At 38.5% G+C, this 14,687-nt stretch overlaps 1 protein-coding gene across 2 annotated transcripts in view; it reads right to left on the reverse strand.

The window, feature by feature from the left end:
• The window catches only part of slc2a9l2 (solute carrier family 2 member 9, like 2), a 111,494-nt gene that overhangs the window by 43,915 nt on the left and 52,892 nt on the right, over positions 1-14,687 (reverse strand). For both annotated transcript variants that reach the window (XM_088005443.1, XM_088005444.1), the window contains exons 8-9: positions 12,289-12,476; positions 8,364-8,474 (exon numbers count right to left, since the gene is read on the reverse strand). In XM_088005443.1, coding sequence (XP_087861569.1) covers positions 8,364-8,474; positions 12,289-12,476 — 299 coding nt within the window. The remainder of the gene's footprint in view (positions 1-8,363; positions 8,475-12,288; positions 12,477-14,687) is intronic.

Here is a 14,687-nt window from a genome sequence, read left to right on the forward strand (position 1 = left end):
TTGAAGAGGGGGGAAAAAAAAGAAGTCATTGCTCTTTGTATAGAATGTATCCTTCTTCCACTGGGATGGATCAGTTTGAGTGGAGGGTTTTTTTTTTCATTTTTTTGGGGGAGGGGGAGGGCATTGCTGATTCATTTTCTCCATGTTTTCCTAACACTTTTCCTGCTGGCATGCCCCAGACTGCGCCTCTGTTCAATTTGGGTTTCCTCTACATGCGGTGGGATTTACTCAATTTCCTGAATGTGTATATTTGTGCATCTGTGCTCATCCCGGTGGGCATTGTCCCCGCAGACACGAGACGTTTCTCTCCCAGACACTACCCACACCGCGGCACCACGCGTTCTCGCACAAACATCAACCGCCAGCTAACACACAGCTCATTAGGGGTCCCGGAAGATTTGTGAGAATGGATATTTATGAGGCTGAACACGTGTAGGTCTGTGAGAGAGAGAGAGAGAGACAGAGAGAGAGAGAGAGAGACAGAGAGAGAGAGAGAGTTTGATTAGGGAGGGGATAGAAGTTTGTCTATTGTGGACCTGAATAATTTATCACGAGCTTCATACGACACGGTGGGGACAAAAAAAAAAAACCCCACAGTCATCATGTGAATTTCTGCTTCATTTAGTGTTCAATCCTCCATGTACATGAAGCCGGTTGAACATTTGAGACTTGTGTTTGCATGTATTACCATTGATTATTGTGTTTCCTAAAAGCTCTGTAACAGAAGTGGCTTCCTCCGCTACTAAAACCCAGCTGGAGAGATGATGACAAACACAATGTTCTTTTAGTTCTGCTCTGTTTTACCAACAAAAACAAGACAATTACAGACACACTCCTCACCGGGGCTCCGGGTTTTAGGTACGTCGAATCAGCTCCTCCCCAGCTGATTCAACGGCAACATTATTTTGTGAGCAGAAGTAGGTCGGTATGAGTTTCTCATCATATGATAACTTTGCGTAGAAAAAGAACTATGGCATAACACAAAAAATGTATAAGCAAAATGTCAAACAGGATTTCATTGCCTCTGCTTTAATTGCGACAGAAACAATAGTTGCATAGTTCCTGCTAAACTAATATAAATATTGCAATCCTAAAAATGTTGTTTATGACATTTACTCAGTGGTATTTTGTCATTGGTATTCAGTCATTCTGTATTTTAAGTCGAGTTAATTGCAGGTGTGCAATTAATCAAAAACGATTGGTGCAAACGGCAAACAGCTTTTATACCCTTTCAGCTTTCAAGTGTTGTTAGCAATAGTAGGAAGATCATTACTTTTGTGTTTCAACACCCTTGTGAAACTGTGGTATTCTACTTAATGTTATCTTACAAAGTGAATCATATATCCACCCATTTGCTTTGATCAAGATATTCAGAGATACTCCCTCCATCAAGCAGCACACTATGTCAAAGTCAAAAATTTGCTACATTGAAGTACTGAACTAAAACAGAGTTTGCACTTGCAAGTTTTGCGGAGTAGTCTTTTAAATGAGGGCTAATATGGAAAATATATTTTTTTAGCTTTATCTATCTATGACGTTACTCCATCATCAAAGACATAGCTAGAGTGTTTCTTTAATTCTATCATGCATAGTCCTTTAATCTCTGATGGCTGTGCTTAAACACTTGCTCATAAAAAACCTCACAAAGCATGCTTACCCCATTCAGCTCCTCTAAACTAGCGGCAGCAGGAATTAGCAAACACGTGGTGGAAATGCCATCTGCTGAGGTTATTATACAAACACTAAGAGCACTCATAAAGGACATAATGAAATGTACCGATGTGATGAGGAACTGAAGGCGAAGTGTTGAAAAAGTGAGAGCTTCTTTTAAAGAGACAGAGGCTAATTTAGAGGCATCATATAATGAAGTTAAGTTTCTTTAAAGTTATGTTGGATATATGCAATATTTTTATAATAATTGAAGGTAACATAGTTACTCGATTGAGCCATAAAATGACACTTTGTTCCTGGAAAACCAGGAAAATCAACTATATACGGATAAGCAGGTAAGATCTCAGAGAAAACTAGGAACCAATCAGTGATAAAAGACTTATTGGTGCATCCCTGCCTACAAATCAGTGCTCTATCCTACTTCTTGACAGACAACAGTCTGGTGAGTTCAGGCCTCTCGGTTGGAGGGATTAAAATGTGCGGTCACAATTCATCACATCAGGAAGCAGATGAGTCATTTTAAGAAAACTGGCTGCAGCTTGAGGGAGCTCCAGCCTTCCATTTACTCCAGAACCTTCCCCTTTAGGATTTCAGTCAAAAATCTAGCTTACCAGTGCAGTTGTGGCCATTTTTACACTCAAGTTGCATCACAGGCCAAATGTATAACTAAGTAGCTTTTTTACTTTATTGCTAAATTAATCAGCTTGTCGTCGTGTTATGTCCCACTAGGCCCTGCGGCATCAGCAGAACAAACAACAGATTATTCAAAACTTCCTTTCCTGCAACATGAATATTATTATCCTACTCTTCTTCTCTCACTCTCTTTTTAATCAACTCAAATTTTAGTAAAATCCTCAGTAAAATTCTTTCACTTATAAGCATTTGTTTCTGAATCACCGATTGTCCGTCACATAACGTGCGTCACGACCACAACGAGGTCAGTTTTCGCATTCCATGATCTCCTGTTAGTCTTTAAACTCTGACTTGCCAGCGGGCTCCAGATTGTGACGACATGGCCGGATGTGTGTGAATTAATGTGGAGTGGCACAAAATCCTCCGCTCTGGTTTATTATCCAGTCGAATAGTGACAAGCGTGCTGCATAGAAAGGGCTTTTGCCCAGTGGGGTACTAGAAAAGAGAGCAGGAGGTCAGTGGATAACATGTTGCATTTAAAGGTTCACAACTGTGTCAGTATTCTTTTTTTTCCTTGCTTCGCTGTACAGCGCTTTGCAAAAGTATTTATTAAGCTGGAACAAGTCGTTGTTGGATCCACACAAAGCAGTAATAGTAGCAGTTTTGGAAGAGACATGACAAAAGGTATTAAATGTTTTTTTGCAAATAAAAATCAGAAAAGTGTGATTTATATTTAGCTCCTCTGAGTCGATCTTTATGTCGCAATTAAAATCTGCAACCAGTTTAGGGCTCCAGCTATCAGCTTCCTACACGGGGACAACAATCTTTGCTCATTCTTTGTTTGCAAAAATCGGTCAGTAATTTTCAAGGATTGCTGCAGATTGCTACTTATATGGACTTGGGTGTTTACTTTGACTGGGCCACTCAAAAGCATGAGTATGTTTTACTTAAACTGTTGCAGTATCTTTAGAGCAGTGACATCCGAAATCAGTTCTCAAATGATGGTTCATTTGTAGACTTCTGCAGAATATTGACAAGGTGAGGAGGTAGTTGGACCATTTGGCTCAGGTGTGTTGGAGCAGGAGGATGCCAGGCCTTGAAGACTGGAGCTGGACTCTTATAGAGTCACTGTCCTGCTGGGAGGTTGATCTCTCGTCTCAAGTCTTCTGCAATCTCTACAGGTTTTCTTCCCAGATTATTCTGCTTCATTATCACCATCTACAAATCAAATTTAACCAGTTTCCAATGTCCACACGAAAGAAAAACATCAGCTTCCTGCTCTTTGTGAGAAGTGCCATCCTACTGCTGAGGCCATTTCTGTGATCAGATTCTCACACTTGAATTTTGGTTTCCTGTAGGTCCACCAGATCTACCCTGGACTTCTGGCAGCTTCTTTCATTATTGATCTTCTTCCAAGACCAGTCGTTTCAGGTGAACTGCAATGTCCTGGTGGCATACTCTGCGTATTTTCAGCTGATGAATTGAACAGTGCCAGATGTTCAAAGCTTGGGATTTTTTTTTTTCAAAACCCAGTCTGGCTTTAAACTTCTCACCAACTTTATCCCTGCTGTGTTCCTTTATTCATTATTCTTTTATTCACTAAAATTAACTAAGAAATCTCTTAAGACAGTAATGTACAGCTTGGTTTAGGTTGGGACTGAATTACAGACTTTGCTTTTTTAAAAGGTAAATGGTTACACTGGGTTTATATGAAGGATATTAAAGTACGGGATTGAATAGAAATGTGTTAAAACTTTTGATTTTTAAAAACTGCTTAGACTTTCCCTGTCACCTAACTTTGGGTACTTTGAGCTGATCCATCAGATCAGATTTGAATAAATGTATTCAAACCTGTGGCTATAAAATGGAAAAATGGGACATGATTAGTTTTATAAGTTGCTGCAGGGTTATTAAAGGAGCTAAGATCCAAATTTCAAACCATAATATGAAAACGATTAACAATATGTGACAGATCCAATAAACTTGATACATGAGACAGGAAGAGCATATAAAGCAAGATAAAATGAAATTGTAGAAGATAAATTTATCTGAAATACTGTTTTTTTTTAATTCACATTGTAATGTCTAGTGATGTTCACAAGATTTAAAAACTCAAAAGGTTGGTTCGTCTTCTTGTCCAGATGCCCAGCAGCAAACTATTTTTTTGCTGTTGAGCTAAAATACTCAACCTTTGCAACAAGTAAGTTTTAACCGTTTCTTTTGTAAGTCCTTCTTACGGATGAAAAACTAATGTTCCACCTCATTTTGTCCTCCAACCAGAACATATTCAAATGATCAGAGAGTTAAGAAATACAGCATGGAAAGCTGTATTTCTTTCAGAGTACAGAAATCTGTTGTGGGGATGGGGAAAAAAAAAAAGTTCCTGAGCGCAAAGCGTGGCGACAAGATAAATGTGTCCTCAATCAGCCTCGAGCCACTGGCTAAAAGAATTAGGCCTCTGTGTTATGACATATTTATACCCCAGGAAAACACGGAGTAATGGATTACTAATAAGAGGTTTCTAGAAACTCTGATCAGCTTTTCAAGTAAATAATAAATCATAAAGTGCTTCTGTTACATTTATTTTATGGAAGGGAGGGAATTGTTGTCGGAACAGTCACAGCTGAATGCAAGCTTTTCTAAATCTGCACTGCACTAAATCCCAGCAAATTTCTCCACAGCCACATAAACATGTTCATATCATAGGTCAGTCAGATTAACAAAAACAAAAGCAATACAATTGTCTTCAATCTCATCTGCAAAATTCAAATGGAAAACAACTATTCAAATAGAAATCTTATATTTAAGGCATTTTGGTCCACAAATCAATGCCCATGCAACAGAAATGCTGGTGCCTCAAAATGCTATTTGATATCTTTAACAATCTGAAAAGATAAGGTGGTAAAATAGCTTGAAGGGGAAAAAATGTGTATTTCTGGCAGAAGGACAAACATTGCCTACTCATATCCTGAGAATAGTTTCCTCTTGTTGGGCCAATACTGACTTTTAAAAAGTTTGTTTTTTAATCAGCCTTTCCACGAACCAAATCTTATGACAAATTTGTATAGTTTAAGCTTTTGGAGCAAAAAACTTAGAAGCCATGATGAAAAAGAACACAAACGCAATGTAAAGATCTAAAGCCTTTGCTTCTGTACAGCAAAGCTGTCAAAGTACCAAATATAAATTTTATAGGAGGGCAAAGGGCAAAAGAAAAAGAGCAATACCCCTGTAATCAAAGCTCACTCAAGGACACAAGAAGAAAGCAAGATAAATATACTGCAGCTAAAAGGCTTTGCTCTATTTTCAAAGACTGTCTGGTGGAGAACAAAAGGAAGCAGCCATATATTATTGTACATGATGGGGGAATACCAGAAAAAGATGGCGTGTTCTGGGTCAGCCCATATGGAGCCAGAGTATTCCCAAAGCTCATTAAATCCAAACTGGAGGATGCCAACAGACTGCTCATGTTTCCTTACAGACTCTTGGCACAGTCACATCAGGGCCAAAATAAGTCACCTGCTTCAGGAAAGCTTTCCATTTGCCCACAATTTATCAATTTTTAAAAATTTAAAAACATGTTAAATGTGTGAAAGAAGTGTTTGTTGTGAATTTTGGCAGGTTCCTGTTATGGAAAGCCCCAGTTTCGGGAATCCAGCAAAAGCTACAGACGTATTCATTTCCAAAATCAAAAATGCACACACTGAATATTGCTATCTAAATTAAACAAAGCAGCATCTTGAAACCAGGTGAGAGCTTCTTACTAATGAACCACCTGAAGCCACGATTCAAATCATTCTCACCGAAGCTGCAGGAGGTTCAAGAGTTTCTCAAACAGACGCGACTTGAGTCAAAGAAACATGCTGCGTGTGTTTTATGAGGGACTGACATTACAACATGATGTAAAGCTAAAAAAAAAAATCACAAATTTATTAACGGGGACTACTGTAATAAGTAAAATTTCTAATTTTAATTATTTCTGTCTAGTGAATCATCATTTTTAGCAACATAAAAAGGGCTGTACAGATCAAAAGTCAGCCGACCTGCTCTTGAAACCAAGTTACCGTAGGCCTGAGTGACTCAGCTCAGGTTTGATCTTTCAAAGATCAAAGACTGTATCTAGTGTGCAAACGTTCGCAAGACTCAAAGAAATTCTGAGGATCCCACACGAGGAGTAATATACCTATTTAATGAGGGCAGATGACAGGGAACATTTCCCACTGCTTTTCGTTAAGTGCTTCTGTTTGAAGAAAGAAACACTTGCCTTTGGAGGGAAAAGTGCCAAAAGAAATCTGTTATACAATGCCCAACCCGTCCGAGGCCCATAGAGGATAAAATGATGTCTAATTTAGAACCATATGACTCACTTTCATTAGACCTAAATTACATAAGACGTTTTGTTTGTTGATTTAATTTATTGGTAAGTGGCTCCTCATGTTTAAAGGAGCGACTTGGTTAGATCTAGAGAGACTCTAGTAAGGCTCAGTTTAATCCAAAGTCAGGTGTCAGATTTAGCATTTGGCATAGTAGGGCTGTTTATTAAAAATCATATGTAAGAATCTCCTTTCACCAACCATAGTAGTCCTCAGTTGATGGGACAGCTGAGATCCACATAATAAAAGTACTTTGTACCATGTACTTAATTATTTTGCACTACATATTATAAAAGCATTTAAACCTTGTGAGAATGAGTATTTGAGGTACTTGTTAGCTGTCATCTGTGAAGGATGTAAAATTAGCCGCATTTTGCACTTAAATCTGTAGCTCTTACCAACGGCCATTAATGTCACTCTGAAGTAAATTTATAAATAAAACCCAGACATAAACTCTGTGCACTCTCTTCCTCTGATCAAATGAAGGTTAAATTGGATAAAAGCATGAGATAAACTAATGTGATATAGGATAGGGTGTCATGTGGGTTGAGCTGCAAAGAGTAAAGCAAAGAAAAGCTGTGCATATAATTACCATACACTAAACTGTAAAGAAGTGCAATGAGGCGTTGCCATTGTTCTGAAGTCCAATTTATTATATATAATTTATTATATAGCTATAGCTAAGCAGGTTCTGAAGTTGAATAGCTTCTTTGTTGTCAAATGTTTGAGAAGATTCTCTTTAGTTAGATTTAAAAAAAGAGAGAGAGAGAAAAAAAAGAAAGGCTTTTTATTTGCAGAAATCTGCACCTGGTGGTTTGGTTGTTTGGAGTCATTTAGCCACATATTTAAAAAAAATTTCTTCTGCGGACTTATCGCGTTATCTTTGTTTGATTAGAACAAGCAGAACCCTCCCCAACATGTGCACATTAAATGATTCGGTGAGTTTATACACTTGGAATAAAAACACGCTGTTCCATCCCTATAGAGAATATAAGCCTGTAAATACCTAAACTCATATTGATGTGTTGAGTTTGTAAACGTCAGTATTTGCCCAAGATTATTTGTACAGCAGTGATGCTAATTGTTAAGAATGGGATTTTCTAAAGAGATTAGCACATTAACCTTTTCAAACATTTAAAAATGTCACCTGTGTTTTGACAACATAGATAACAACATGAACAACATGTAGTTGTATGAAGATGTGCTTAAATAAAAAAGACTATTTTCCTTTTATTGAATTCCTGTATCCGTCATCCAAACTGTGCAGAGGAGGGCATAATAACAACCTTGGGTTTCTGTAATTATGTGATTATATATTTCGATTGTGACATTAGTAACACTGACATCAATTAACATTAATTACTTCTTCACTCTGACATCTTTGACGCCTCATTTATTAACCTTAATATGTGTCATTGTCTAACCAGAGCACAGAGAATACCAAAGCGGATTTCTTCAGAGTGTAAGTGCAGTTTTGAAAATGAAATGATCATATTTGAAGTAGCTTGTGTCTAACTGCTGCATATCTAACACTAGCACACTGGAGTATTCACTGGAGATGAATAGAAATACACAAGAATCACCTCATTTCCACCTGAGTCAACTTCTTTTCATCTTGATATTTCAATTTCAGTGCCATAAAAGGAACTGCGTTGAGTTTAAACAAGTAAAGGCGTCAGGTGTACTTACTGAGAAGATGGCGGCCAGAGTCTCCGTAGCGCCCGTGCTCAGTGTGACGTAGGGGAGCAAGTGCTCTGCAAACCCCGCTTCCCGTAGGATCCCATTAGTGTAGTACCAGATCTGCAAGAAAACAAATCAAGTTTTACTGATAGTTTTATTTATTCATCAATAAAGTGTTTAATGTTTTAAAAAAAAATCCTGATGGGATTTGCTACCACAATCTCTGTCATGTTAGTCTTAGAGCTTAGAGAATTATTCTCTGTTATGATTTTTATCACCCTTGAACTAAGTGAGAAGAAAATGGCATAAAAACCAGGACTGGGAATGAGATTAGATCTTGCAAAGACAGATTGCTCAGATGGAGCTCTTGACATCAAAACATCCAGTAACACGATTAACACCGAGATCAATGAGGTTCGAAATTAAGATAAGATGTCTGAATAGTTAAAAGCTCAAATCCCGCAGTTAGAAGATCAAGTGGATGATCAAAAGTGATCATCCTCAAAACTTTTGTTTTTGTGACCTTTTTGGTGAGTTGTTGATGCCCTCCTGCATCAACGACAAAATATCCTATTTTTAAAAAATAATTTTTGTCTCTACGCTTTCATCATTTGTCCAAACCAGCATTACAAATGATGTCAGTAATGTTTTTTGGAATTAGAAGCACAAACAGGATCGAATACTGATATTGTAGAGAACATCAAGTAGCTGGGACACAGTTAAATTATTCCAGTTTGTAGGATTTACTGGAATTACCGCACATTTATGAATAAGATATCGTGTTTCCAATAAAACCCCCATCAGGAATCTAAATTACATTCCTGTCTCTGCTGAAAGGAAATGTGTGTATATTAGGTCATCTTCTTATCCTTGACTTTTTAAATCAGTTTCATCATCTCTTGCTTAAATGGAAATTACTGACATTTCCACCAGCATGTCAAATATAGAGATCTGATCCTGAAATATTCAGTTAAGCACCGTCAGTTTCCACTCCCACAGATACTCGTCCTTCCAGCCATTTCATCCTCGATGAGAGCAATTTGGAGAGACACAGAGAGGGACTAAACTGCACCGTTCCAGATTGAACTGGATCTTATGTCCCTGGATTGGGAGGCACATCATCCTTTTACTGGCAGGTTTAACAAGGTTTTTGGTCTCAAATTTTAGCCACATGCGGCTTCTAAGGAAGGTGGAGCTTTTTCACATTTAGCTATGGCTAACTCCGACTCTATTGTGTGTCTATTACACACAGTGGTACGCAATAAAATATGTGGTGGTAACATGAGAAAGTGCAAAGGTTCTTGGAGAGTAAAAACTTCTAAAGGGAGCAGCAATTACAACACACTTATATACCAAAGTCTCTGAATTTCAATCAAGATCAAACATTTAACATCTTAAACAGCACATGTTGCAGCAGCAGTTCCTTTCCAGATGATTAAGTTGCTTTGTGAGTTAGATGAAATCAGAACATGCTGCTGCTTTGCTCAGACCGCAAACTAAGTACACGTCTCTCCTGCAGGAGGATTGTTTCCTTATTGAACGTATTGTAGATGGAAAACGGTGAGCAGCTGTGACGGTTGTATCAGGACAAGCTTCTGCACATTTTTAAAAATGTGTAATAAAGAGTTATTGATGTGATATGGAAGTAGCCGGCCTTCATCAGGCAAAAGCCTTTACTGAATATCACCTGATGAAGGTCTAGTGCTGAAAGACTTAGTGCTGAAATGCTGCAGCAATAAATGTTCATTGCCAGCATGTAGGAGTTTACTTGTTAAAGAGATAAATGTACAGTTATCTTTCAATTCTTTGGGAAACATTCATTACCACTGGACAGCACTGGATCGATAGAAAGCTCAAATTGGATAAAATTATAAATGACTTGAATTCTGATTTATAATGATCAAACCTGGAGAGAGCACGTCCTTTAGTCAGAGGGAAAAACTGCTCCTCATCTTTCACCCTCTCATTAAAGGAGACAAACAACTCTTTCCCAAATACACATTTTCATTTATTGACAAAGCTAAAAATAAATTGAATCTTCTTCATTCGTGTTACAATTCTCCGCCAAATTTCAGCTGATTGGGTTTGCGTTTTTACACGGTCTTCCTGATGGACTTTCACAGAAAATCCATTACCATAACCTATTTTATCTTGGTATAGAGCAGAGAAAGGACATATTTTGGAGGAAATCTCTCATCTGCAGTCACAACTGTGAATGTAGATTTCCCAAGGGAAGGTATGAAAAAACGGCGTGCCGCTACACCTGATCCACCCCCTGACGAGAGGTTTCTGATGTTTTTGTCACTTCTAGGACATAAATCGGGCAGCACATCTGAGCAGCTGAGTAGAAAATCGACTGTCATGTCATTCTTTTTGTCCACTTCAGCATCTCTGGTGAATTATTAAATTATTTGGAATGCCTGTAGAAATATTGGCGCGAATGCGTTTGCTTTTACCAGGCTGATTGTAACTCAGATATGTTAGACGGTCACAAAGCCAACAGCTTAACTCCTATTATTGTCCAAAGATCCTTTGAATGCTGCTAAAAGTGCAACAACAGAGCAAATAACCCCTTAAGAAGGAAACACAATAAAGTTTTCATGAAGTAAAAATACATTATATTAGTCAAAATATTAGGTCACCTTTCCAAATCATTAAATTCTAGCGTTTCAGTTACTTCCATGGGTAAATATATATAAAATTGAGCAACCTGGCATGAAGAAAGTCCCTTTAAATGTTTGTGAAAGATAAATCAGCCTCAGCAGATTCCAGGGAACCATGATAGGATGTTTCCTGTGCAACGAGTCTCGTCATCATATTTCCTTGTTACCAAACACTCCACAGTAAACTGAGATATTGAGGCTAATGGTGTGCAGGGGTTGCCAACATTCTGCAGAGTCAATAGCTGCAGACCTTCAAAGCTTGTGTGAACTTCCTCGGATTAGCTCAAGAACGTTGTAAAGACGCCTGCATTTAATCGGTTATGATGGCCAACCAGCTGCATCCACCAAGATGCGTGGTGGATGCACGTAGAGTCACCAAGCGCTGGACTCTAGAGCAGAGGAAACATGTTGATACCAGACAGGCCTCTCTGTCTGGTAATACAGTGACCGGGTCTGGGTTCGGCAGTGGCCAGAAGAACAGCACTGATCTGATTGTGTTGTGTCAAACGTAAGGTTTGGTGCCATACTGTTTAACAGCAGTCCGGCTCAGCCTGGTGAAAGAAACTTAAAACTTCCTCACACCGAGACATTTTGGCTAAATTCCTGCATGTGAGAGCAGTTAGCTCACCAGTTGGCAAAGCAAGGTCCATAAAGACCTGGATGAAGAATCTTAGTTTGGAAAAACCTGATTGGCCTAAACTCATCCTAAACTCAATACAATAACTTTGGGGTAAATTAGACCAGAAACTATGAGTCAGGCCTTCTCGTCCAACATCAGTGCCTGACCTCATAAATGTGTTTCTTGGAAAATAAAAAAAAAAGGTTAAAAACACACATATATGCACTGTTAAAACTTATGGAAAATCTTTTCAGAGGAGCTGAAGCTATTATAGCTGCAAAGGACTGGCTGACATCCTACTAAACCCTATGGATTAGGATTATGTCCCTCAAACTCATGAAAGTGAAGGCAGATGGGTGAATACTTTTGGTAATATAGTGAATCATTTCTCTTGTCATCCTGTCAGTGGACTGAGTTTTAAAGCTTCCTAACATGGTGTGACAAAGTATCTTCTAGAGGGATGTCCGGATAGAAGAAACACTTTTTTTTTTTTTTTTTTGGTAGATTACACAAATGTATTAATCTCTTTAAATAGCATGCAGTTTTAATTCTCTATGAAAAATTGAGAATATGGTGCACGGAAGCACCTAAATAATGGATACAAAACAGCATTAAACGGAAAACCTGATGAAACACGGGGGACACATCTTACAGCGTTGAGTCCGCAGAGCTGATAGCAAGCCATGGTGATGATGATGGTGATGAGCTGCCAGCGAACAGCTGGGCTCCTCAGCAGCTGTAACACAGAGACAGTGTTCAGGTTGTCCTGAGCCCGTGCCTCCGCGTGGACCTCCTCCAGCTCCTGGGACACATCCGTCTTCCCCAAAAACTTCTGAAAAGCTGACACACACGCACATACGCAGTGTCATAAATACTGACTGAACGAGAACCATCAATCACAGCCGTCATGCTGGGATTAAAGACAAACGGGAATGAGTCGCACAGCAAGCGGGAACATCGTATATCCTCACAAACGGAGCTGCTTGTTAGAACTTGAACGTCTAATTGGAATGCATCAAATGTAAATGTGTCTTCTGCGGCTTCGGCATTCAAACATTCAAACATTGAGGAAATAATTATTTTTGCAAGTTTGTGGCGTCCACGTGACACAGCTTTTAGACTTAGTCCGTAAGGTTATTCCATCGCAAAATTTAAGTCTACTGATGGGTGAATGAGCAACCCAACACGTTACAGGAACACAAAATTCAATGTTCTGAATCTTCTACTACAGCATATATAAAAATAAATCAAAATCCACACCGATTCTCTTTCTATTTTTAACCGTTAAGCATGAAGATAAACTCAGGATTAAAAATCTATTTTATTGTCCTGGATATGAGAGACAAAACAACAATGAAACCACACACATGCATACATACTGGAATAAGCAATAATAAATTGGTAGAGCAGACAGTTTCTTGAGCTATTTACTATCCAAATAAATACATTTGCTGCATGAAGTCATCATGGGAGTTTGACTTTGGATCACAGGATGAGCACATTCCTACTGAAAGCCAGAAAACTTTGCAGGATTGTTTTAATCCAGTCACACTGGAGAGCTTCCAAGCATGAACGGCCTGCCTAAAGTCATCTTCTCAATTGGTTTAATATCCCGACTGTGACTAGGCCACTCCAAAATTGTTATTGCTTTCTTTTTTTAGACATTACGAGGAAGACTTGTTGTTATGCTTAAGATCATTGTCATGCTGCAAAGCCAACGTTTGCTTCCCTGTCTGGTGTTTCCAGCAGAGAGAGTTTAATGGTTTAATCCATTTTAATGGAACGTGGCGTTAGTTTTAAGTCAAATGTAAACAGGCAGAGACCCTTCAAATGATTCCTCCTGTGTATCATCAGTCCACAAAAGTATGATCTCAAGATGTTTTTATATTGAATGTGAGACCAATCTTTTAGTTCTTTTTGGTTAGCAGTGTTGGCATGCAATTTTACAATCTACTTAGTTTTGTTTTTTTTTGTCTGATGTGCATATGATTATAATTTGAAACATTTATGTGATGAAACAAACTTAAAGACATTTGCAAGGGGAAAAGTTGCTTTTTCACCACTATATGTATCGGACAACAAAATGGATTCTGCACTCCAAAGTGTGTGATCGAAATAGTCCAAAGTTTCCAGTAGAAACCAAAGGAAAGAAGACGAAAGTGAAGTTATTCTTTTGCTTTCGTTTAACTTTGAATGTGAACGTCATCTTTTAATGTAGCTGGAGCTAAGCATGTCCCAGATGTGGCAACTACAATTAGAGAGACGTCATTAGTCCATCTTTAACTGCAGTGGGTTCAACAAGCTCATCTTTTAGTACGAGTCCCAAACCAAACCCCTACTGCACCCTGTCGGGGTTTGACCCATATATGTCATTCTGCATGAGACCACCTCCAGTATATTTTGCTCCACATCCATCTACTCAAGTTAGTCTCACTGAAATACTGAAATATACGTGTTTGCTTTCAGGTATTGATTTTGTTTCAATTTGGTCCTTTGCTATTGGGAACTTTCTCTCCTTTATCAATTATTTTTGCTTTTCCAATCAAAGTGTACACAGGTGATTTCACGCGTGATAAACTGTTTTAATGATGTTGCACCAGTGGAAAAGATGCTTATTTACTTGCTTTAACTTTTCCTGTGCGTTCTCCCTTGAACATAAATAGTGAAGTAGCAAAATAACCATAATTAAATCCACTTGAGTAAATGAAAGGATTTAACGGACGGCTTTGACATTCATCAATATGGTCCATTAGTCTATGCAGTGCTTCTCTTTATCTTACACAGAATCACAGTCTGATGACCTGCGGGAGGTAAACCAGGATTCAGCATCCTGTGGAAGGACGTTTTAGCCACGGATAAAGCCACTGATCAATTGGGAGACAATCTTTCCTCCTAATCAATAGTGTGATAAAATGTGTCCAGGGTCAGAGTACAGGCTGCTCAGGGAAACGATGGAAATGAAAGGTTGATTTATTACCTTTGACTGAGCTCACGTTGTTCATTCAGTAGCACTGGATCATGTCATGAAGCAGGACAACACGCCATGGACAT

This window comes from Poecilia mexicana, unplaced genomic scaffold, assembly GCF_051168715.1.
Source record: "Poecilia mexicana isolate PSO_F unplaced genomic scaffold, ASM5116871v1 scaffold_5, whole genome shotgun sequence".
NCBI lineage: Eukaryota > Metazoa > Chordata > Actinopteri > Cyprinodontiformes > Poeciliidae > Poecilia > Poecilia mexicana.